Raw genomic sequence first — 27,305 nt, 5'->3', positions numbered from 1 at the left:
CTTAATAATAACAAACAATGTTAATGTCCATTTTCATGTCATTAACATCGGACCTTCAAAGTAATGTACATAGCCTTTTGTATTATAATAAATATACTAACTTCGTAATAAACCTTTTATTTAACATGAAACTTATTTTATAAAAAGAATGAACAAACCATGTAAGTTCGTCAACGGTGAAAATGTAATGGGTAATTTTCAGGTTAATTTTCTCTACGTAATTTTCGTGGCAGTTTTTATTATTTAAATATTGAAGCATATTATCGTGAAATATATATTTCAGGTTATTACCCTCGAATAATATTGTAGAATATTGCAATTGCCACAAAAATTATTATAGGTTGAGAAAACCAACCTGAAACTAACCTAATTATAAATAGTTTTTACTAAGTCAAGAAGATTTTTGAATAAAAGACTTTATATGGACTACCTTTCGGCAATTAACAAAATTACAGTAGATTAGTGCATATGCCAACAATATCAGTGAAAAAATAAGTTTTGGAACTTTTAGAAATTCGTAGACAAATTATGCAACATTTGTGTTCTTATATACTCTTTGGTTCTACGACAATATAAAAAACACAATTTGTGACAATTACAAGTCTTTTCACTTACTTTTAAAAATTCAAGAAAGCTTTGCAATATAATTGCAGTCCACATAATCGTTTCGTTTTCATTTTACGGTAACTCATCTATGGCGTCCGAACAGAAAAATATAACAAAGTTGCTGCTTCAATTACAAAATTAACTTTTAGGTGATAATGCACAGTTCTGTCTCGATTTCTTAAATTACATATCGCTAACTTTGAAAATTCATTCTCGCTAAAATTAGGCAGAAATAATCTATTTGAAAATGTTTGTTATTTATTGACATCAAATCCAAACAAAGCATTTAAGTGACAATTCTTTAGTTAACTGTTTTTATTTTCTTCTGACACTGACGGAAATCATTACTTTTTTAACATTTTGATATCTATTATATCATGGTGCATTATTATTTTGACTTCAATGCTTTTCACGGAAAAAGTGTACGTAATTTTTGGTGCTACAATTCGTATCTTGCACTATGTGCTCCCGACCTGTTTCAATTAATTTTATACTGTTAAAGCCAAGCAGTTGGTCTGTTGACAGGGCTGCTGGGGGTGGAAACGGAGTCGTTTAACGGCGAGTCGTCGCTCTCGGCGGAGTGCACCTCTCCTGGCTGCCGGCAAAATGGGCACTGCCCGCGGTTCACCAGCTGGACCTCGTAATCTTCCAAATAAAATAGCTGGAACGACCGACATTATATTATAACCATTTCTAATAACGTGGAAGGCATCACTGAAAAACGACAGCTACGAAGAACATACTCAGATCAAATTGAGAGGGTTTTTAAAAAAGCTGGAATGAAAATAATAAGCGGGCCTTTATGAAAAGATAGATGAATGTAAGAGACGCAAAAGAGCTTTGTCAAGAGTGTGCTAAGTGGCAATCGATAGTCTATGTCTACCCCAATGCACAATGATTTGTCTAGAAGTAGCTAGCAGGACAAAAGTATTTTCGGCGGCATTTAGTTTCGAACGCCTCTGCTAAGTCGAATTATGAACATTTCTAGTGTTAATAATCCTCGGATTCTACCGAATCAGGTACTTTAGAAACTGAAATACGTTTTAGAAGGAGCAACATATTTTATTTATAAAATAAATGGAAACAAAATGTAATGTTATTATAACTAATGAATTATGTTAAAATAAAAATAAATTAGCACAATACGTATATAATTAAACTAATTAGTTACTAAATAATAACTAAATAACTAATGTTATAATACTACTAATTTAAAACTTTTACATTTATTTCTAAGTTATATCAGTTAGAAATGAATTTATCTAAATGAGGTTATTCGTCATCTCTGAGCTCGTCTGAAGCATCCTCTGAAGAGTCGTCAACACAATAATCTGTGTGACTAATAACAGATTCATTAGGAGCTATGATTCTTTTAGGAAAACTTGGAAAAATTAGGTCTAAGACTTCGGAAGGGAGAGAACCTGTCTTCTTTTGCGGAATGTCCCTGAGGCTGTTTATTACAGGATCAGATGTAATTATTAACATACTATAATATACGTGACTGTTTTCGTGTATTATCTTCTCGGAATCTTCTGCAATCTTTATTCGAGCTTCTTGACTTCTTCAGAAAGCTGGCCGATTGGTAAAAAAGCCGATTGAATAATATCTGAAGTATGTACAAGTATTTTATGTACTGATAGTAGGCATGTAATACCACGAATACAAACTCAAACACAGTTTTCTTGTTTCTTGTGGTAGATGTTGAAAGTTTTTCTAAATTGATATCATATCCGGATGAAAGTGTCCTTAGTAAAATATCAAAATTCCTTACCAATGTCTCATCTAATCCTGTAATTTCAGCACTCTACTCAGGATTTGCAAAAAACCTACGAGCAGTATTCCCATCATTAGTATGGCCAAACACTGGCTTTGGTTTATCTACAATTAAACCCATTTTTTCTTAAAACTTTCTTGAATAGTTACAGAACGTTGTTTCACAAGAGCTTTATCTGCGGCTTTACGAGTAAAAAGGTGTCAAAATTTTAGATTTGTTATTTATTTTTAACACAATATACTAGTTTCTACTTAACTTTCGTGTTATTGTTATAACACTCTCTAAATTACACTAAAATTAATTTTTCTTTAGTCGCAGTTCATGTATTTTGTTAAATAAGTTAGATAAGAGTTAGCAATTTTGCCGCACCTTTAAAAAATTAGCTCGATACTCCACAAGTTATTCCTATGTCCAAGAATTATCAATTTTTGGCCCACTGTGCAGCGCAGCGGAATGACAAAGCAGAAAATCGTTCAAGAACGTACTAGCTTATACGGTCAAACCATATTACGTACCACAGAGTATATAATACATTGGTACTTACGTTGTGGCAGTGCGGGCAGGCGACGACGGGCAGCTCGGGCAGCATGTTGCGGTAGAAGGCGTTGCGTGCCACCACTACGCAAGCGGGAGACAGCGCTAGTAACGCGCCACGGCTACACACGACCACGCCGCTCTCGTCATCCTATACCACACGTGGGAGTCTCATTTAATACTCTTTCCATCATATTATTTACTAAACTAAACGGTGCGTTCCGAGATAACACGCCATTTTTCTGTAATACTATAAAATATTTTTTCTACTCCTGTACTTTAATCGATCAATTATGTAATTGGACAAATACTTAGAGGATGAAAAAAATAAAGGGAAAATATATAACCATACCACAAAGGCGCTCTTTTTAGTTCTGAATCAAAATTTTATTGTCTATGATACTCACCACTGACCTGACAAATTTCATTATAGTTCTGTATAAAGAACTACAGTGTGTTTCAAAAAATTATCTTATTTTTGCTAATGATATTTTCATTTTATGATATGATTTTTCTTTCGCTAATGATATGATCAAACATGACGCTCCTACAACGCTGTACTGGTTCCTGATGGGACTTTTTTTTATTGAAACTGGATTAAAGGTCTTGCAACCATGCCATAAATATTTGTAAGAAAAATATTGATTTAATATTTATGCGGCATTTGGCCACTTCTATTCTATCTCTCTGTTTTTTGCTTTGTAGCATTCGTTTGGCTTTCATCTAAATAAATGAAGAGCCTAGGTGGTGACACCATGGCACTTTTGCCTAATCAAATAAATGGGTAAAAACTTATTTAAAAAAATTAAGATTGTTGTCATGGATTAATAACAAAATATACATTAAATATTGGTTGTGTTTCATTACTTTATTTACGCGTAGAGAAAGTATTGTATGCAATCATTACATAATTAGGTGTTACAATCTCATACCTATTATTTAGTCGTGGCCTAAACACTAAAGTACCTAAAATAAATACCTCGTCCACTTTATCCAAGAAAGGATCAGCGGAGTCAACGTCATGTTCTATCCGCAGCACCTCTGCGCCGCTGGTGTCACCCCTGGCGGAGGAGTCGGGCAATGTGGTGCGCTCGACCAGCTCCAAAGCTTCTTCAAAGGATATGCCCTCCGCTGGCTCAAACTGCACCAAGGGTAACACCTCTGCAATGCGACATTTCTTTAAAAGAATTTGTCTACTCCTGTTCTTTAATCTGTCAATTATAATTTCATAAAGCATATCACGAAGGCGCTCTTCTTCTGAACCATAATTCTATTGTCTATGGTACTCGCTACTGAACTGAAATATTTCACTATAGTTGTGTACACAAAACTACAATGAATGTCAAAAAAAGAACATCGTATTTTTGCTAATTAAAAGAGTTTCCTTAATCTAGTCACTGTGTTTCTGCGCATAATAACGTCACTTAACGTCATTTAACACACATATTTGTGAAATTATTAAAATTATTTTATTAAATAATAATTTTTCAATATGTTATTTAACAGGTACAAAGATGTGACTATATAAAATATGACGCTACTCAAACGCACTACTGCCTTCTGCAGGGCTAGCACGATAGGGCGCGACTAGCGCGAGAGCGACATAAAGTGCGAGATACTGCTATGCTATTCTCGCACAGAGATCTCGCGATTTAAGTCGCTCTCGCGCAAGTCGCGCCTTATCCTTATCCTGTATACACTTGACATTGTTCGTTTCATTCAATTATTTATTAGTTTAATTAATTATGTTGATTTTGTATATGTACACTATTGTGTACTTATCGACTCACTATTATATTTTTATTTCTTAATTATTTTGTAAACTAAAGCTTATTTTTCGAAAAGTAGTATCAAATGACACGTAATTGTATTTGTATGAAATATGTAATGTTGAGAGAAATAAACTAAACTATCGTGCTATCCCTACTGATTGGTTAAAATGTAAGCGGCACTTGGCCAATCACGGGCACTTCTATTGTCTCTTCGCTTTTTGTTTTGTAGCGTTCTCTTAAATCAAGAATTTTAATTAAAACAGGATTTGGCCTAAAGGTTTTCTAACCAGGCCATAAACATTAAAAAAATATGTCAAATATTACTTTTTTTACTTTTTCTATTATACATCTTCTCTTTCTCGGTCTTCTATTATTTCCTCACATTGTTTGAGAAATACACTATTTAAGCCTCGGCGGGAACGGGGATTGCTTGACTCGTAACTCATACTCGTGCAGCAATCCCTTACTTCCCGGCCTCTGCAATAATGTATGTACATTATTGAGATTTAAAACGGATGTGTACCGTGTGTGGCGAGCGAGTGCGCGAGCGGGTGCCGGCAGTGCGGGCAGCGAAGTACGCAAAGCGGCGGCGCGTGGCGGCGGCAGCGCCAGCACAGCACAGCTACCTCATCGTCGCGCGCCTCGCCCCCGCCTGCACGGGTCCTCACGATCAGTAGTTCCACGCTCTCCTTTAAACACATTTTTGAAAGTTTCTTTGAAATAGTATCAATATTTAGACAAGTGATTTTTATTTTGGATAAATATTTCATGGTTATCATGTAAGTGCATAAAATGACCTCTGTTGCTTATTATACTTCAAAAAATTACTGATCTATTTTTACCATTTTTCTCCATATTATTATTAAATCGTTACGTTGCCTCTACTATATTGTACACTCTATTTTAAGATTGTAATAATCTTCTCATCATCAATTATGTATATAATATAATATATAATTATGTATATACATAATATAATCTAAAATATAATAAAATTATATTATGTATATAATATAATCTCATCAATTAATCTTTATACTAAAATCGTAAGGTTTTATTGATGTGCTTTTGATTAATTTATTAAATATCGAGTTCTTAGGTTTTCGCCATTGTTACACATAGGAAATGAAACTATTTTTTTTTAACGTCGGTTTGTTTGAAAAAACAAAAATACGCGATTTAAATCCGGAAAAAAGTTTCATTTCCTAATTTATGAAATGTTCAGCGCTTTGTTTTGCAATTCTACAATGTCACAAAATGATATACGGTGCAATGAGAATTTGGTTTTGCAGTTACAGCATGTTTAATAGTTATTTGTTATGCAAGGCTGCACAGTTATTGTTTGACGCGAGTACTTGTATTGAAACCTGAGCAAGCGAAAAAAACTAAGATTGAAGCGAATGAATTTTTCACCTCACTATAGCGAGGAAAATGGTACATGAGAGAAAACTAGTTGAACTATATGTACGACAAATCACGTCGTTAAACGTGTCAGTCTTTTTTTTTTCATCGAAAGAAAAAGTTAGGGCACCACAGTCCGTCGTCAAGTTCGAATTTCAAAAACCTTTTCCACACTAGCGTAGGAAAAACGCTTTTGCGCGCAGATTTCTAATGAAAAAGAAAACTTATCCGAATTAGTGAATTGAAAAAGTTTTTTTCGAACATGAAAGGTGACGAAGGTAAAGGTATTGACAGGACCAACTCGATTCGAGAAGGAGTGGTGGGAAGTCACCAAAAAAAAAACAAAAAAAAAACTGCAGTGGAGAATTTGGGGGGACATTTGCCCAGCAGTGAGACATAGTAGGTTCAAAAAATAATATAAATAAAATTTCAGCGAGTGTACATCTTAGGAACAATCGTTGCACATGTAGCATGAACCTTCATAAACGCCCTCATTCTGTACTGTAGCATATGCGTAAATCGTGGGAATCATGCTAGCCTAATTAGAATTAAAACCCACCCATCGCGCGTCCTAGAGACACACTGTGTCCCTAACGATTTTGATACTGTTGTGTTCTAGGACCCATGCTAGAGACACACAGCTGTGTTTTCATTCACATTTTTAAAACTTTTTATATTTATGAATATTAAAAAGAACCAAAACCGTTAGGGACACCGTGTGTCTGTAATACGGATTAAAAAAGAAACTCACCTGAAATTTTTGTGGAATCTGAAAAGCCAGGATCTTGTCCAACATCTGTCGGGCCAGGGAATTTGCTTTAAGCGCCTTGGCTTGCTTCGCTAGACACAGGTACAGGCAACTGAACCGATGCTAAGGAATTTGTAGTTGCTTATGTTACGCCATGGTTTACAGTAGCTACTACTATTATATCTTTACTATGTTATCTTTATGTGCTAAAATGATTATGTAACAGTGCAATAAAAGAAAACTAAGAAGACCGAAGACGAGGAGAACAGATTAAATCGCCAAAGATCTAAGGAGCTGCCATGTTTTTAAAAACGACACGTCCAATAGAGCAAAGTGGAGGGAAAATACAAGAAACGCAGAACCCACCGTCAGATGGGAATAATAATGCTAAAGAGAGAGAGAGAAGGAGAGAGAGAGAGAGAGAGACGAAGAGAGAGAGGTGGAGAGAGAGAGGTGGAGAGAGAGATATAGAGAGAGAGATATAACTAACTCGATTGAGTGACCACTGATCTACTGATACTGATCTCCTACTTTGAATAAAAAAAAATTATAACTTGAGATTTAGATTTATGATTTCAACGCTGACGCAACGCCCGTGTGGCATCGCTCTTACAGAACATAGCGAGATTGTTATTCAGTACATCAACATGAATTACGAGCATTTATTTATAAATTTTGTGAACTAAAAACGTCGATATTCATTTATACGACTAGGCGACATTAGATGGTAGATATGGTACTAGAAATAAACTAGATTAAATTATTTATATATTTTTTTTTATAATATTAAGTGACGGGAAGAATAAATCGTTCGCCTGATAGTAAGGTACACCTACAAGCCTATCCATAACAGTTGCAGTGCCACTCAGAGCTTTAAATCGCGAAAATCTGAGGGGCACTGCCACTAATCCCGTAATCCTGAGACATAAGTTGATAAGTCCCATGTGCCCGTAATTTCACCAACACCCTTACACTTCAAAACCGGTAACTCAGTAATGCTGTAACATTATCGCTTGGCGGCAGAAATAGGTAAGGTGGCACTACTACCTGGATGAACTCTTTAACAAGGAGCTCTACTGCTACATCTGTAAAGGATACAACATGGAGACGCCGGGTGGTGCAGGCTGGAACGCGTGCAGCAGCGCCAGCACGTAGCGCGCAGCGTTCAGCAACGTGTCAGTCTGACTCAGTGAAAACGGCTCATGCACGCAGCGGTGCACGGACTCGTACGCGTGGTAGATGCGTCCGAGCTGCTCGTTCGTTGAATACGCTTGTAGGTTTTGTTCGCGGGTCCTGTGTTGTATATTGTTAATATTTTCTACATTAAAAATCTTCACACATGAGAAGCATTCAAATATAAAACACTACTTTTTACATTATTTAACTGCCTCCGTGGCCGAACGCTTACCACACAGGACTGCCACGCAGAGGTCCCGGGTTCGATTCCCGGGACGGGAGAGCTGTTTGTATGGCCTACATTTATTTATCTCGTGTTTTTGGGTGTAATTTGTGGTTGTCTACCTATGTGTGTGTCGATGGCACCCGCGATACATGATTTTTCTAATGCTGGACTTTGAGTGTATTAAAAAAAACATTAAAAAATATATAAATACATTTCTAGTAGCTTCACTTGAAAATAAATGAGTCCATAAATTTAATATCAAGTAAAAAATACAACTAAGCTAGCCACCTTGATCTATACAGGTATTATAGTGGTAGTACACAGAGAAAGACTTCTAAAGAAAATGTTAAAAGTATATTGGTATAAAGTACAAGTGTCATGGTAGCAAATATTTCCTTGATATAGTGTATCGGTAGATAGCCTGTAACGTACTTTATAAAATAAAGCATAAAAAACATGTTAAACGGCGCGGCAGCGCCAATGGCCTACTTCGTGCAGTGGCCGAAAGGAACGATAGGCTTATATTATATGAATGGGTGCGGGTACATGTCAATGTTTAGATGATTTATATTAACATAGTTTATAAGTATTTTGTTACTAACATTATATGGATATTTTGTCCGAAATAAAGATTTGAATTGGATTCAATTAAAGTGCGGCACGTGGCTAAAGCAGGTCGCCGTGTGTGCAGAGTTATACCGAAGATCTAATCTTACCTATAAGGTCTATGCATGAGACCATGAGACCATGCATAGGCCTTATTTAGTTTTCACGAATCGACACGAAGCTGAATTGGTAGTTCAAATAAATATTGAGTACGTAGTGTTTATCTATTAACATTAATACTGCATAAAAATCAACAAAACCTTTTATAGATTATTTGACTACAACTTCGCTATGTATGAACGAATTAATGCACAAGACCGTACAATGTAACAATAATAATACTTGTTCCTGGAGTTGTTGGCTGTTTCGAGGCACTGCGTGGCGAGCAGATGGTGAAGGTAGCCAGCGTCGCTGAACCGCTCCTCAGCCACCGCGTTGCCAACCAAGATCGAAAATACGCGAAGTGCCGTCGCCGTCTCACCCGCCATGTAGTATGCTAATAAACCAACCAAAGCAAACAAACCAATGGCAAAACTCTTGACACTTTAGTCAAACACTTTAGTAATATTAGGTCTAGTTGTGCCCGATACTGTTGAAGTGAGGTAAAGAAATACTAGTAAAACCTAGTCTGCACTCATCACGCCGTTACAAAATGATATAATTATAATGTGAGAACTATACGATACAATACAACAAAATTATATAAAATGTACGAGATTTTTTGTCATAAAAAAGGCCGTATTTGTCGTACGTAAGTGACGATGAGGTCGACGATGGAGCATGCACACCTAAATATAGCCTATTTATTCACTCTCGCTTTAAAAAGTCCCAAGTTATAAGAGTTCGGATAATAAGTCTACAGGCAGGAAATTCACGTACCGCATATAAATATGGAATGCCCTGCGAATATAGAAATATCCACAACATAGATATGGAACCCTAATCTCCCGATAATGGAAAGGGGAAGGTGGAATTAAATCATGCAATTCTATCGCACACCCTCCGTGACACATTCTGTAGAATACATGACGCAACGTTGAGTACGTCTCTTGGCCAAATCAAGAAACCTATTCCTATGAATTGCCAAGGAAAATGTATGTCGTAACAAATATTTGTCCAAAGATATCCCTATAAATTCAAAGTCCTCCGATTTCAGGAGATGCTTATTGGAAGGATATCAGAAATGGTTGATGGGCAATACGATATTGAAGACTGTCCCAAGAACGCGTTAATTAATAAAAGATATGGAAAGAAGTACACTTGGGTAACTTACCTTTTTGCGCCTCGACAAACTTGTTCTCCTGAGCCATTCGATGTGCGTAGGGTAGGTATACGTCGCGACGGCACTCAGCGTGTTCCCGCGCAAGAGCAAAGGCGCGTGTCCACTCGCCCGCTGATACTGCTAGCTTTGCTACGTTCCTGGTAATCACATACACCGTGTCGCGTACTAAATCGCGATTTAGTATTAGTTTTATAATGTCAGCATTAGCGGGAACTAGCTCGGTAGTTCAGGCGTCAAATATTCTGAAGGTGAGACATCAGGAGTCTGCTGTGGGTACACTGGTTAGTCATACATTTAACATTGTTAATTGCTAACTTAGATACAATATTAGTTGTCACGATGGCCTGAAGATAGAGTATCGCAAAGCAGAAACCATCACTTCCATTGAATGTAGAGGAAGGGCTTTAGATTTAGATGCGTGTGTGGAGCCTCGAGATAGGAATCAGAGGATTACTTAAGATCCAAAGGATCGATATGGGGTTGTGGACCTATTAAGACAATGATAGTAAGTCCTACAATGTAGAATGGAGTTCGACGAGGTACACGAGAAGAATTGTAATAGGAAAGAGTATTTAACACACCGAATAACATAGATACTGTACTGTAAAACAAAGTGAAAACTTTAGTCGCATATTTGGTGTCACTCGACGACTTTTAATTATTTATGCGAGGGTACACTATGCCATGTATTAACAATTAAAGAACACGAAACAAATCACGGGCGAACTCGTATTCTTGAAAGCATAATTACTTGTAGTCCCCTAGACGCTGGTAGACGTCGGCAGCGGTGACGAGCTCGTCTACCGCCACCAACGCCTCAGCCACGTGCCGCAAAGACTCCGACGAACCCTTGTCCAACTTGCGTGCCAACTCTATCAACCTGTACGTATAAGATCCAGATTAATCTACTATTTGTACTTAGATGACATAATGGTATTCCGCAATAGAGCTACTTAAGATAGTCCTCATATTACAGATGTTTGGTACAGGGTCAAGGACACGTCAAGCTCGACACTTAACATTTAAATCCAACTCTATGCCACTTAGGATAAGAACGGTCCAAAGTACAAAGTGTCAAACTCGAAGTGCTTTTGATTGTACAATGATACGTGGGCGCACTATAAGTTTCCGGAATGAATAAGAAAAAAATGCTATAAGTGATCAGAAATAAATTTATTGTTTCTCAAAATATTCTCCGTTAGCGTTAATGTACTTTTTCATACGAATGAACCAATTTTGAAAACATTTATGCCACTCCTCTGTGACAATCTCTGAAACATATTTTTCATACTCTTCGACAGCCTCTTCAGGTGATGAAAATCGTTGACCGCGTAACTGGTTCTTAATTTCTGGAAATAAATAAAAGTCACAAGGTGCCAGGTCGGGACTGTACGCGGGATGGCTCATAAGGTCAACGTTATTCACCTTCAAAAATTTATTTGTCTGTCTGGTCGTGTGAGAACTGGCAATATCGTGGTGCAAGATGATACGGCGTTTACGGTTATTTTTACGGAGTTTGTCAATAACTTCCGGCAAACAAAAGGTCGTGTGCCAATCACTATTCGCGGTACAACGATTCTCCAAAGCAACAGTAGCCACGTGTCCAGTTTTATCAAAAAAAGAAGCAATCAGCCGCTTAGAGGCACTTTGCACGCGCTCCACTTTGGTTGGTTTCGGCTCATCTCGAAAGACCCATATGCTCGATTGCTGCTTTGTTTTAGGATCGTAACTATAAATCCATGTCCCACGCCAAATTTGGCGCCCCTTCGTTGAATCTGGTAAGCATGGCATTGCACCAAGTGACGCGATCCGTTTTTTGAGCCTCAGTCAAATTGTGTGGGATCCACCGAGAGCACAGTTTTCTCACACCCAAATGTTTGTGTAGTATTGATTGTATTTGACTCACGCCTATACCTAAAGATGCCCGAATCTCATGGTATGTCACATGCCTGTCTGTTTTGATTATACGGCGCACAGCATCGATGTTTTTGTTGTTCACAGCACAGTGGACGGGCGACCATCACAAAATTCGTCACTGAGATTCACACGACCGCGTTTGAATTCTGCAAACCAGCTATAAATAGTCGTCTTGCATGGTGCTTCATCGCCAAAAGCAGTTTGAAGCCGAGTGAAGCTCCGCTGAGCTGTAATATTACACTTAACGTCGTAGAAAATCATACCACGAAAATTTTCACAAGTTAAATCCACGGCGATGTAGACAACCAATTTCTAAAATGACGCCACAATGTAAAAACAAGTGACAGTCACGTGAAACAAACTGTATTCTACAGCTAAAGAGTTCCATTTTCAAATGTTGTAATTAATTTTTAAATATTGTTGATGTAAGTGGCCAGTTCCGGAAACTTATAATGTACTAGTGATACAATGGTACTAATATTACAGACGATTCCAGAAGTTTCCAAACTTTTTGTGTTGACAGCTGACACAGTACTAGTGAGAAAGTTTATACAAAAAATTGTTGTTAAGTTTTATCTACTATTTATCTAATTGAATATCTTGTGCGTTGTGAAAAGTTTAAGCACTTCCGAGATAATTTATGCCATTATATTATATTATTATGTACGTACACGCATTTATGTACGCACTAGTGTGGGCAATGTGGATTATTCCATTTTATGTAAAGTCTAAATTTTGGTCTCAGCCTGCCTGAATGGGTTCTAATCTCATTATCGTCTCACGCACTCCCTAGTTTTTTTTTACTCACGATGGTTACTTGTAGTTTGGAGTGGACTATACACTTTACATTTTCATTGCTAAGCCACATATTGCTAAAATATTTACTGACATGTCGCGTCTTCCGCAGGCGGCCATGAGGTCCGTGGCGCGGCCCACATCACCAGCGGCAAGGTACATCTCGGCGGCGGCGCGCGGTTCGTTCACGTGACGAGCCCATTCCGCGCGCCGCCTCGCCAATGCTTGCAGCCCTTCTCCTTCGCCTACGTACTCCTGCAAATCGTTATATATACTGAATTAATATAAAGCCCGTCACACGTCCTACAGACAAACGTTGGTTTTTTTATAAATTTAGTTTTTTATTAATTCAAACAAAGTCAAAACATAATAACGAAAATCGTTACATATTGAACTAATACAGGACCCGTCCGTGTGACGGGCAAATCGCTATATACTGAATTAATATAAAGGCCGTCACACGTCCTATAGACACACGTTGTCTCTAACCACTTTGGTTTTTTTTTAAATGGCACACAAAAACACAACTGCGAAAATCGTTACATACTGAAACATTACAGAGCCAGTCCGTGTGACGGGCAAATCTTTACCCGTCCCACGTTCTATAGACACACGTTGTCCCTAACGACTTTGGTATTTTTTTATTTTTATATATTTATACATTTAGTATTTTTTTAAATGGCAGATAAAAACAGAACGGCGAAAATCGTTAGGGACACCGTGTGTGCACGCGTGACAGGATAATACCTATTATGTAATAAATATTATGTTGTTTTAATTATTCTAAGTATTCATATTAGTACATACATGCACCCACTATCATACACCATGGGCAGCGTCCACACACACACACACACACATACTCTTAAACAAACACACTTTGCATTTCAGAACTTTTAGTCTCACTTAATTTAAGATCAACATCATTTCATTTGATTTTTTATTCTTTTTGAATAACTATATAATTAATTTCAAATTAATTAGCATAGTTCTGGTTCAGAGGCCTGGTCTACGTAGTTTGAGCACCAGTCTCCCGCTATGTACTACCTTACGATGTACTTTTTAAAAAAGTGTGGGAATTGGAGAGAATAATTTATTATTACGTCATTCGTGAATAATTAATCTCTATTTTCGATGATTTTCGACTAAATTTTTCGCCTTTCAATTAAGTAAATTATTTGTCAAAACTTTCACTGTCCACATTTTTGTCGTTTATACAATTCTATAACCAGTTACTACATCATTATTCCCTGGTACCCATTTAAGCCTACATATTATATACACTATATAAACACCTATTAAAGAAACACATGGGCACGGAGGACTATGTTCTGTAGATAAATTTAAGCCGGCCTTGATGATTGTCAACCGCGATCGAATGTGGCATTCCAACAAGACAAAAGTGACATTATATTATGAAAAGAAAATATCAAGTAGCATTAATTAACCTGTGCTTTGTTGAACATGCGCAGATCGACGTACATGGCGAGCGCACGGTCATCGCGGCCGGCTGCACGGAACGCACGTGCAGCCTCGGTGCTGCGCCCGCGATACGCCAGCACCTCGCCCGCTACCACTGCGCGATTCTCGCCGCCTTCGAACCGCTCCTACAAAAACCTTTACATTGTGTATGCGATATCTTAATTTTCTTAACACAACACACTTGAAATTAAACCACGACTGACAAGATCCAAGACTTTAGAAGAAGACGACAAAATTTTAGCAGTAGTAGAACTCCTTGTGAAAGAGTTCATCCAAGGAAGTACTGCCGCCTTAACTATATCAGCCACCAAAGCAGAAATGTGAGCAAGGTAAGAGTGCTGGTGAAATAACAGGCAAATGGTACTTTTCAACTTATGTCTCAGGTTGACGGGCGCAGTGGCAGTGCCCCTCAGATCTTTGCGATTTAAAGCTCCGAGCCACTGCCACCACAGCCACCAGGCGCAGGGCTTGTTCGTCCCATCACTGTGTATCATAAAAAATAGATCCTCAGGTAGATTTAAGAATTCTATTCAAGATGCAATATTTTCCAAGTATGCAATAAAAACCACACATAATAATTTTATAATAGTGGCCGGAAACGCCATTCTCAGGAGTGTAGAGAAACTGTAGGACCCTTTTAATATTTTAACGTATACTAATTTTAACATTGGCTTACTTACGACTAACTTCGTCGAGCTACCTTTGTAGACTGACTCACGGGTTGACGAATATGCCAGTATTTGTGCGCGTGAGATCATAGATCGATAGAAACGAACCTGCAGCTGGTCAATGAGTGTAAGAAAGAGGAAGTTCTCGCTACGCTGGAATGCCTTCCGCGCCACCTCGAAAGAGAGTTCCTGGAGAGCCGCCACGCCCAGTCGCTCCCAGTCCAACGCCGTTACGCCCAGACACGCCACGGCGTACGCGTCACTACAATATAAGCCATTCGATTTTCGTTCACTTTATGAATCGCTTTTAATTACGCAAATAGGAATTATGTTAAATTTAGCATTTAGTAAAAAGAAACATGACGAGAGACACAACAAATAAATTTTCAATAATTTGATTTATATAAAAGTAAGTTTTATTAGAAAGTTGTTTTTTATTAGTATTATACAATGATATTATACTTGTAAACAATAGATGCGCAATCTGCGCCTGCAAACGGTACCCACGTCACTGTTGCCTGTAGGCAACAGTGACAACCAGGCAACAGTGACATTAGTCACCATCTTGAATTCGAGTGAGTACAACGCCACCGAGACGTGACAAAAAAGTATAAAAAACGGTGAAATATGTAATTAAAATGTGCAATTCTCGGTTCGAAAATGATCATAAAACTAATGAGGTTACTTTCCGCAGGTAAGTTTGCTTTTGTTTCTTTAGATTGTCGTAAATAAAAATAAAAATGAAATAAATTTATTTTAAACGTCAATGTTGCCAGTAAATCAATTTTCATTTGCTCATAATATTGGGAGTTAGCCTTTTTGAAGTTACTTTTGACTTCGTAGTCAAAACTGATTCTAATTCAAGTTTATTCGTTGTAACGTTTTAACGTAAAGTGTAACCGTAATACTATTAATACATAATACTATTAAAAATTACATTTCGTTTGTTTCCCAGAATACCTAAAGATCGAAAGCGCAGGGTCGAGTGGATAAAAATTATACGACTTTTACGAAAAGATATTTTGAGTAACAAAACACAAGGCAATTAATTATACAACAAGCTAACGATGCACAGTGGCTTTGAATAATTTGTAAAAAACTATAGTTAAATGTTTGTGTATCAAGTAATTTAGAATACCTACCCTTTTATAAATTTATTTTCGTTAAATAGAAACAGAAACTTTGTCGGAAGACAGTATTGTTATCACCTTTATCCAATAAATAAAATATACTTAAAAAGCATTTAATTCCTTAGATTAGAAAGTCATCTCTTCATATTTACAATTTATTTGAAAGAGCTGTGAATTCCAAGCGTGGACACTTAAGTTCATATATTTTCTTGTATATTTCACTCACTCGTTCATTCCATTTCTGATTACTATCTATCTCCACTGTCTCTTTCCACCAGTGAGGCTACAAGAAATTAGGGAAAATCATTTGTAAACCGGTAATACTGGTCATATTTTGACGTTATTATGTCTAGTTTGACATTAGAAAAACGGAACAAATATATTTTTCTTTGAAATTTCAATCCGTTTCAAAGCTAGTCTTTAACGGCGTGTTCAAATTAGCCGCTGTCTAAAGCTGCTGTCTAGTGAAATACTAGACGCGCTGCAGCAGCGCGATAGTCGCGCGGTTGCAGCGCTTCTAGAAATTGTATGAAAAGTGACAATAGTGCGGACGTCGCGAGGCCGCCGTGCGGATACAGCGCTGCTGCAGCGCGGCGAACAGCGGCTAATTTGAACGCGCCCTAAATTCTAAATTTGGAAAGTGGTCTCACATTTTAGACAATTGTTTGTAGGACATTGCGTCTCTAGTATTATTCATGCTCACTAGTATTATATGTAATAATAATAACTTGTCGTTTACGTCATGACGAGACGAAAGTCTTAAACAGATTTATAGAAGGTATCCGAAATACTCATAAGGGAGTCACCACACTTATCGACATGGAATCGCATTAAGTCGGTCAGAAAAATCTTTACGTCTATGTAATAATGTTATAAGTTTTTCTTCAACAAAAATGAGTAAAAATGAACTATGTGAAAACGCGTATGCGAGGTTTTCACTCTAAGGCGATAAACAACAAGATAAACCACAAGTTTGAGAAAAGGTAAGTACCTAATGCTTTTAAGTCTGTTAAGAAGAGATACATACAACTTTTGTTATGATTATTAATACAAAGATCAAACGCAGAAAAATTTGTTCGACCCGATGGGACATGAACCCATGACCACGCTGTACCTTAGCGCTGCTATAACCAACTGAGCTACAGGTCGTAAGTTATCGAGTTGTCGAAATTCTCCTGTGTTTTTGTTAAAGATCTTTAACAAAATTCTAGATGTTTCGGCACTAAGAGCCGCTAGTGACATCTAGTGAGAGATTTCTGAATCTTCATAATAATAACAAAACTAGTGGAGTTATTTCACAAAAATATCACAGTAATAAATTAAAATTAGTTTCACATGAATACTAACTTGAATTGTTTTTGTTGAACGTACTGATGCACGGCATGCGAGAGCGGTACATTTATGGTTTGCATTGCGTTTGCTTGCAGGCAGAACACGCGACCACCCTAGAAACAGACGTAAAAGAAGGTTACTTCATCAAACGAACTTGTTCAACCCAAATATAGTGCGCACAAAAAGTCGTCAATTAATGAAGTAATTATTTCGCGAGTATTTCTTTTTCAAACTATTTTTTTTTTGTGTTTATTATTATGTGTGTTTTAAGGTAGTAATACAACTATTACAATATTGGGTTATTCACAAATTTTGCTGCAAAAATCCGCGCAAATTGTATACGATAGTGTTAGCTTGGTCTCGCTCTATCAGACGCAGTAATAACGTGTATTAAGTACTTTGGAACTGTCTGATCGCATATTGCAAATTTTACCGCATGTTTCGACAACTTACTCGTGATAAATGATATTAAATAATGTGTAGTATGATATACTTAAGAGTGACATAAGGTAGATTGTTACTTACCTGAAAACCAACGACGGAGCCTGCTAACGGCTGTGTAGCGGGCGGGAAGTGACCGGCTTTGATGGAGAGCAGCCCGTTGCCCGACAGACTCAGCAGCTCGTCACACCACGAGTTCCACGACACCGAAGATACGTTTTCTTCCTAAGAATCGGTAATTATAATTGAAGGTACCTAATACATAGGAAATGAAACTATTTTTCCGGATTTAAATCGCATATATTTGTTTTTTCAAACAAACCAGCGTTTCGGGTCCTTTGTAGGTCCCACGGTCACGGTTGACTCATCCTAATCCACTTTAAAACAAATCAAGGTTTTGTCAGGGAAAAAATTTGTTATTATTGATTAAAAAATGTGTAAACAATGGCTCCTGTCAGTGCAGAAATAGAGTAGCAATTGGTCGGTGGTTAAATCCACTAGCAATATTGAATAAATAAAATTTTAGAATGGTTTCTGTTTTTAATTACAATTTTTTTAATTTTTATACATTTTACATATGTAGCAACACACACAACCTCAATTAATTGCTTGGTGTTTAGTATACACTCCGCTTGCCGGTCTGATTCAGCAAGCGAATAGCAGTAGGTGAAGCTTCAAAATCAGCAATGCTGAATCTTCATACTTTTTGTCCACATTACTGTTCTTTTGTTTTAATTGTTCGCATATATTTGTTTATGTGTTTTGTGGATAAATAAATGTATTTTATTTATTTATTATTTTATTATTAAATTTTTATTATAAAAGATTGTTTATTGTAAAAAATACTAAATCTTTATTCTTTTAAATTTCTGTGTCAATATCAACTCATACATATCCCACTTCTAAGGAGAAGGTTTCTGAACCCTAATATGTGCTAATGTCTGCATTAGCTACACTATAGTTCCCACGCGGATACCTGGAATTGAATTCTTACTGTGTAAAGCAAGTCGCCAGTGGGCAGGCTGTAGATGCGGCAGACGGAGGTCTCGTCGACGACGGCGATGCGGGAACGGGACGCGCTTACATCCAGGCAGCGTACGCTTGCAGGCGTCTGCAGTACCATCTTCGACCCTGCACCAGACGGCTCCACTTGCCAGATCTAAACAAGATTACTTTTATTTATTTTGTAGTAACCTCTGTGTATTCCTAAAACTATTGCACCCCACGCCAATCCATACCATACATAAGGACATTGACATTGATATTTAGATTCTAATTACAAATTTTCGCGTATAAATGTATTGTGTTGAAAAAAAAAATCACAAAAAATAGGATGATATGAAACGTTAATGTTAAGGTTCAAACTTGTATAATGGTACCCATATGTTTGTGTTTGATTTTAAAGACATTTTATGTCAAAATGTAACCAAAATGATTTTACCTTTAATCATACATTTGAGATGCTTACTGTTACATTAAACAATTATAATAAACAGTATTGCACTATTTAGAAGTTTAGCAGTCTGGCAATAAAAAATTTTAATGTAGAAAATATACTTTTGAAACTTCACTGCATGGGTTCAATTTACTTGCCTTTTTTACATTCACAACAAACTTTTTCATTTCAATAAGATACAATGAAAAGTAGGATAAAAAGAAATATGACAATACATTGTAATACACTAATATGATGACATTGTTCAGATATATCTGAAGGTGAGAAGTAAAGATCCTAATAGTATTTTTTACTACAGAGCGTCTTAAAGAGAATGAGGCTCTTGATTAGGCATTTAGATCAAATAGAACATGTTAAATAAAAAACAAACAACGATATATTCATTATGTTTTACTGATGCGATTTGTAGCATTCTAAGACACTGTTTGAAGGAAAACCTAAGTTTCTAAATATGAACTTAAAATCTATTACCTCTCACTTACAGAGATATTACCATAGAGAATACTATTATAATTCAATATATATGTAGTATAATAAGCCCCTGAAGAAGATAAGTGACGATACCACTGAGCACTATGCCCATTGCATCCTACACTAATAATAATTAAAAACAAAGACCATTCTGTCACTTACTTGTCCATTTAGTAAACCTAAAAGCAGTACTTCTTCGAAGTACAAAGTAGTAACTTTGACGTAGCGAATGGGAGCAGGCACCTGCCACGACCGTGGTATTCGACGGCCAATCATCGACAGTTTTGTATCCTGTTACACAAACAAATGATGATTTAGTTTTAGCGTAACATGATAGACCACACGATTTCAAACGCGCCTTAATATTTGTATATTTAAAAAAATCAATCTTATCTGTTTAATATAATTGCTTAAATGTAAAACCAAGCGTGCGTGACGTTGATTAACTTAATGTTATTATTTACTCTTGTACAGAAAATTTGGTGGCTTTGAAGATGCTACGTTCTGCACCAGTTTGACCGCAAAACTCCTTTAAAAAGCAAGCTCTGTTTAAAATTTACATAAATTTAATAAGCTGACCGTGTTCCACACATACCTGCGTGTAACGAGAGCGGTACAGTATAAATAAAAGTAGGAGTAAATACTGGTTTTATGTAAATTGGATTTCCATATATTTACTCCATTGGTATAGATATCTATAATATTTTAACAATCAGAAATAGGATGTGCTGGAACGGCAAATGAAGGCATCAATCTTAAACGGTGTTTAGTTAAAATCTTTACGAACCTGGCATAGAAGGAGCGCGTCACTCGTAGCGACGAGCAGTGAGCACTCGGTCTTCTGAGATAGTTTTTCTTTCACTCTATATAACATTCCTTCCACATCACCTTGCTCGTACACGACCACGCGCTCCGGCAGTTGTACCTGGACGAATTGTAATAATAATTTCAGGTGACCTCGGTGGCCCAATGGTTTGCACTATGGACATTGATTGTGTGAGGAAATTTTGGACACAATTTCCAGTGGGACCAATTTGAGAAATTACTTTTCTAAATTGGTCTTGACTGGCTGTTCTGGGTTCCGTAGTTAGTGACCAGGTAATTTATCGCTTGGGACATTATTATTGCGAACTTTATGTCCTTCATTATCTCCCTTCACAAACTATTTAAAGTGTGATCTATATGAACTCTTAAGACAAACACGAGCAATCAGTAAAAACAATTCACCATCGGGGTGAGAGGTACTAATCTAAGCCAAACATACCGTAAATTTTAAGCTGATTCGAATGATAGCAAGTGGATGAGAAAGGTATGACAAGATAAGAGCGGTTACACACGGCAAGTTCTAGCAGCGATGCAAACGTGCCGCAGTAGCTAATCGTCTACCTTTACACACACGCGCGACTTTAAGCAGCGTTGCAAACGCGTGACAAAAACACACGACTGCATCGATACAAACGCGCGATTGCATCGATACAATCGCCTATAATTCACAAGTGTAGCGATGCAATCTCGCTTTTCATGAACGCGGGTTCGCATCGCTGCTAAAAGTCGCCATGTGTAACCACTCTAAGTGTTAATCTAAGTAAAAAGTACGAATAATATATTGAAATCTTACAGCCAATCGATGTTTGTAAATGGCGATCTTCTGCACGCGATCGTGGCACTTGATGCGCACTTTGTTACCAGTCGTGAGGTGCTGGATGATGACGTCAGTCATATTCTCCCGGTACGCGTACCGCTCGCGATATAGCCCATGTACCGTGCTAAACGCTACCTGGTAGCACCATAGCGTACCGTCTTGACACCCTACCGCCTGTAATTATTACGTGGTATTTGATCCTACCCAGTAACTGTATATACAGTATTGTAGGGATGTTAATAAAAATACATACATCAGCAACTAGAGAGACGATTTTTGAGACATGGGTTTGCGTCCTAATAGGACACACAGGCTATTGATTTTAGGGCTCAATTTACATTGCCGCGGAAATAACCTTTATGTAAATTGTGGAACGTACTAACTAGACACGATACGATATCTGAGGGAATTCCCGAGACTGCGCGACAATTCTCCGGAATCTGTTCATTATGGTTAAAAATCCTTAAAGCCTAAGGCTGAATGTGCTTTGCAATGTCCATTTCTTAGTAGAAATCGATTGGTCTCTCCTATAACTTTTTGTACTGAAATGGCTCTACCACCAGTACATTAATACGCAATCTCCGAGATGCTTGAAATTCACATCAACATTTGTATAGCAGCAAGTATTCAGCTATAAAAAAATGTTAAATTAAAGATGACTCAATCCATATACAACAAAGTTATAAAACCACCATTACCATCGTGTTATAAGTGGGCAAAGGTGAGATGGCCCAAACCCATTCTTGTGCGGTGCTCAGCAGAGACACACCCTCAGCAGTGAGCACAGCCCAGCCGCCCACTCCGCCCACCAGCACCAATGCCCCAAGCAGCGATATTGATAATGCTGCTATACCTGGATAACGTTAAAGCTGAATAAGAGAAGAAACTACTGTATCGAGAAGAATTGACGAAATATATATAGATACGTAAAGGATAGGTTTGAATTATATATTTCGTTAATAATTATGATTCTAATCTTCACAAGTAAATTGTGTGTATTATGAAATAGTTAGCTGATGTTTGTTGTCTCTGAACACCTATGATAAAATCAATTTACAAAATTATTTATTAATATTCAATCTTTTACAGGAATGTTGGGTCCAATAGGCACACAAATTTTACTCTTGTCAGACATACCCCAGCCAGAAGAGATAATAAAATGAAGCTACGAAAGCCTGTACATTTTCTATATTATTAGTGGGCTTTGGCTTCACAATAGATCAAATTGCTGGATGCAAGTGATATAGGAATACCCAAGACTTGAATAAACCACCCTAAAAAAATAATGATAGCATTACCAATGTTTCTTTCCTTGAAAATTTGTTGTCCTTGTAAATTGTAAAAAGAAAGGGTTTCATTCCAATCTGTTACTAGTAGAGTTTGTTTGGAGAATCCCACTGCCCACACAGCTGCCTCTCTTGATATTCGCTGTGTTTCATCACCTAGCTATAAACCGATAAGAGGGACTCTATTAAAACTTTTCCATTTCATTTATATTTCATTGCCACTACCATTGCAATGCAAACTTACTACTACTACTACACTAGTTAGGCGACGATCAATAAATGATATATTACGTTAATTTGAAGGAATAAAAATATAAATACAAAAGGACCTAGTTTTACAAACAAAACTTATAAAATAATTAAATTTCAAACTCACTTTGTCCCTGATAGACACAGCTCCACTTGCCAATCCAATAGCCAAATGCTGACCACTCGGGGACCAGGCACAGGAAGTTATCCGTCCTGAGACTCGGTACTTTTGTACTGCCTTTACGTCAGCCGACCAGAAGGCAAAGTCAGATATGGCACATGATGCAAGATGCAAGGTTACTGGGTTGTATGCTAGACATTGGATTGCTTCACTGTGGCTATTTGGAAAATATATTGTAATATAGTAACATATATTTTATATCTATTTTTATTTTTATTTATTTATTTAAACTTTATTGCATACAAAAAAGTACAAATGGCGAACTTAATGCCACTAGGCATTCTCTACCAGTTAACCAGAGAGCTGAGTACAGAACAATTAACAGGCGTTGCAAAACTTGACAACAAACAAACAAAAACGAAAGAGAAAGGAAAAAAGAGGAATAGAGTTAATAAACAAACAATTTGGTTAATGTATATATTATGTACATAAATATGATCATACATAAACAATAAAAATTAATTTTATACATACATAATAATAAATATATATACATAACAATAAATTATATTATAATAATATATATAATAAACATATATCCAAATGAGACTATTGTGATGCAGGTGGAGAATCTAGCATTAGATTGCGGACTAACTGCTTAAATGCGAGTTTATTTGGCGCACTTTGAATATGGGGTGGGAGAGCGTTCCAGAGTCGTATTGCCTGAAGAGTAAACGAGTTAGAGACAAAACCAGTACGGTGAGGAGGAACAGATAAATTAAATTTATTATGTGAACGCTGATCACGGGCATTGTGCACACCAAAGTATTGAAACTTACATTTCAAATACTCTGGTGCACATGGGTCTTTGAGTACGGAATAAAGCGTGGAGAGGATTCTCAGATTCCGGCGCTGACGAATCGTGAGCCATTTCAACTTGTCACGATATGCGGACACATGATCATACTTGCGAAGACAGTAAATGAACCGGATACAACTATTGAGCAACCGCTCCAATTTGTTGAGAAGTTCTTGAGTGATATCAGCATAACACACATCAGCATAATCGAAGATAGGGAAAATGGTTGCCTGAATTAGCAGAATCTTTGTTGTAATGGGAAGAAAGTGTTTGAACTGATAGAATGACCTCAAAATACCAATAATCTTCTGACTAATGCAGTCAATCTGAGGTCGCCAGCAAAAAGTAGAATCAATGTGTAGTCCCAGATTCACTACATGAGGCACGAAAACAATGGATGTGCCATCACAAGAAAGAGGCGCAACGGAGCTTATGTCCAACCTAGACAAAGCATAGGGACTACCCACGATCATGCCTTGACACTTGCTTGGATTGACACTGATGCCAAACTTACTCGACCAGTCAGCAATACGTCGCAAATCATCATTGAGGTTACTTATCGCATCATCCAAGGAGTCAAATTTTGCTTGCGCATAAATCTGTAGATCGTCAGCATACAAATGATGAGAGCTGCGGAGAATAGGAGAGATTAAATTTATAAAAACTGAAAATAATAGGGGAGAAAGAATTCCGCCTTGGGGCACGCCTGCCTCTAGATCGCACCAATTAGACAAGACGTCTTTGGCACGAACAGCTTGCTTGCGCCCCTTAAGGTATGAAGAGAACCATTCCAGTTCCAGGGCAGAGACTCGCAAAAAAGCTAGGATGGCTAGGAGTATATCATGGTCAACAGCATTAAAGGCGTTAGAGAAGTCAATGAGAACTAATGCTGTCAACCGCGAAGCCTCCATGCCCTCACGAATGTCTTCCGTAACTTTCAATAATGCCGTTGTGGTACTGTGGCCCGGCCGGAAACCTGATTGGTACTGGCCAAGGACATTGTGTCTAAAAAGGAAGGATGATAATTGGCGATGAACAACTGCTTCTAGAATTTTAGAAAGGAAAGGTAGTATTGAGATTGGCCTAAAGTGTTTAAGAACAGACGGATTATTTATTTTAGGAAGAGGCAGCACATACGCCCTGCGCCAGCTGCTAGGGAAAGTACCAGAGGAAAGGGAACAATTAATAATATGTGTGATAATCGGCAGTACACTGTCTAAACAGCAGACTATCATTTGACGACTAATGTCATCACAACCAACGGCATTTGATTTTAAAGACATTATTATTTTGCGAATCTCTGACTCTGAAACCGAAGAAAAAGAGAAAGCTTGAGAAGGTTGACTACACAAGAGAGGAATGTCATTGAGAGCATTGACCTTGCCAATACACTGAGTGCTGGCGGCCGCTGAGAAGTGATGATTGATGTCATCGAGAGTGAAAGAATGAGGAATAGCGTCATTCTGAGGCTTAAGCAGACCCACAGACTTCAAAAATTTCCAAGTTGCAGCAGGAGAAGACTGTACAAGATTGTCATGAAAGTTGCGGCGTTTTGCGGCTCTCACCATCTGATTACAGCGATTCCTACATAATTTGAAGGCAGTCCAATTTTCCTCCGACCTACACCGTTTAAACTTACGAAAAGCTCCGTCACGCCTCCTCATTGCAATACGCACTAGAGGAGTGATCCAGGGTGCAGGGGGTCTTTTCAATTTCACTAACCGTATTGGTGCGTGCTTGTCATACAAGCTCAATAAAGTGGCTCCAAAGTTTGCCACCTTCCCATCCACCGTAGAAGTTGCCAATACCCCGGACCAATCAATAGTAGACGCATCATGAGCAAGTTTATTTAATTCCAGCCCCGCAAAATTTCTCAGCTTTTTAATTTCGGAAGAACGTTTGTGAGGCTTAATTTTGTACACAACATAGAGCAAGTCATGATGAGAGAAGCCCGGAGCCGGGACTTGACCATGTTTTACAACACGATTTGGAGAGGAGACAATAGCCTGATCAATCCACGTGTCCTCGGTATGAATATTGTGGTGAGTCGCATTAAACTCAAGTATAGACAAAGAGAAAGACTCGATAGTTGATCGTAAATTACGGGACGCTAGAGAATCCTGAAGGAGGTCGGTGTTTAAATCACCCATTATTACAAGATGAGAGTAATCCGTTGCGAGCGGGTCCAAGACAGAAGTGAGAGAAGTAAGAGTGACAGAATTAACAGGACGCGGACAATACACAACTCCAAGAATCGCTTTAACCCCAGAAACCACAATCTCCAAGAAAATATATTCAATGTCGTTTACATTTACATGCTCCGATGCTGAAATAGTCTTAAACGGAACAGAACTGCTGATATAGATGGCTACACCACCACCATTTACCAAAGGGCGATCATTGCGAACCAGGATATACCCTGGTAAAGCATAAGTAGTTGAATTGTGGCATGGCTTAAACCAACTTTCAGTAACCAGCACCGCATGCAAAGAACTCGACGAAAAAGTGTCAAGCAGTTCAGTGTCTATCATTTATAATATAATAAAGTGTCTTCAGAACGAGGTAGCACATTCAATAGAAAGATAAAATTCGTCAGGGGCGTCGATTTAACCAATTCGATTTTACAATAAATTATTATTATTTCAGAAACAACACTGTACTACTAAACATAATAGACTTGTATTGAGGTGTTTTCGTAACACTGTTACAGCATGCATGCTGATTCACTTAGGATATTCAAATCCTTTATACTAAAGCATTAACAGTGGCTGTGTTTGCACATTACTTATTATTATATCAAATGACATTCCTGAAGGAACACATTCACAAATGATACATGAAAGATAATGGTTATTATTAGTCATTATTATTAATGCATAAAGTGGATACCGCCAAAAACATTAAAAACCACATATTAACTATAAAAATAAATAAGCAATCTAGAACAATGTTTGCCCTTGAACGGCTGAGTCTGACTTGTTAATGAACTAAACGCCCCACTCTATTGGAAACTTAAGTGCATTGGACATTGTACCACCATTGTAGGATGGGTACTTATAAATTTACTTAGTTTCAGTGACAACTGATCAATCATAATTCTACTTCAGCGCAGGTATATGACAGGCATAGACAATATCATCTATTGTACATCTAATGTTCTAATGTAGGTAACATGCACACACGCACACACACACACACACACACACACACACACATACATACACACACACACAAACACACACCACACACACGCGCGCACACACACACACACACACACACACACACACACACACACACACACACACACACACACACACACACACACACACAC

General features: G+C 37.6%; 1 protein-coding gene across 1 annotated transcript in view; it reads right to left on the bottom strand.

Annotated features, from left to right (window-relative positions):
* Positions 1-485: 485 nt before the first annotated feature.
* Positions 486-27,305, bottom strand: part of LOC113236523 (intraflagellar transport protein 122 homolog) — a 27,962-nt gene continuing 1,142 nt past the window's right edge. Inside the window, exons 3-23 of the mRNA XM_026472675.1 lie at positions 23,122-23,332; positions 22,758-22,905; positions 22,158-22,312; positions 21,436-21,633; positions 20,605-20,742; positions 19,980-20,108; positions 18,885-19,049; positions 17,975-18,115; positions 17,465-17,562; positions 15,096-15,249; positions 14,286-14,444; positions 12,932-13,092; positions 10,877-11,005; positions 10,117-10,262; positions 9,186-9,339; positions 7,934-8,128; positions 6,839-6,947; positions 5,210-5,375; positions 3,894-4,075; positions 2,925-3,065; positions 486-1,267 (exon numbers count right to left, since the gene is read on the bottom strand). Coding sequence (XP_026328460.1) covers positions 1,103-1,267; positions 2,925-3,065; positions 3,894-4,075; positions 5,210-5,375; positions 6,839-6,947; positions 7,934-8,128; positions 9,186-9,339; positions 10,117-10,262; positions 10,877-11,005; positions 12,932-13,092; positions 14,286-14,444; positions 15,096-15,249; positions 17,465-17,562; positions 17,975-18,115; positions 18,885-19,049; positions 19,980-20,108; positions 20,605-20,742; positions 21,436-21,633; positions 22,158-22,312; positions 22,758-22,905; positions 23,122-23,332 — 3,244 coding nt within the window. The 3' untranslated portion in view covers positions 486-1,102. The remainder of the gene's footprint in view (positions 1,268-2,924; positions 3,066-3,893; positions 4,076-5,209; positions 5,376-6,838; positions 6,948-7,933; positions 8,129-9,185; positions 9,340-10,116; positions 10,263-10,876; positions 11,006-12,931; positions 13,093-14,285; positions 14,445-15,095; positions 15,250-17,464; positions 17,563-17,974; positions 18,116-18,884; positions 19,050-19,979; positions 20,109-20,604; positions 20,743-21,435; positions 21,634-22,157; positions 22,313-22,757; positions 22,906-23,121; positions 23,333-27,305) is intronic.

This window comes from Hyposmocoma kahamanoa, unplaced genomic scaffold (assembly GCF_003589595.1).
Source record: "Hyposmocoma kahamanoa isolate Upper Pololo Valley unplaced genomic scaffold, ASM358959v1 100021, whole genome shotgun sequence".
NCBI classification, from domain to species: Eukaryota; Metazoa; Arthropoda; class Insecta; order Lepidoptera; family Cosmopterigidae; genus Hyposmocoma; species Hyposmocoma kahamanoa.
This window is presented reverse-complemented; position numbering and strand designations above follow the sequence as displayed.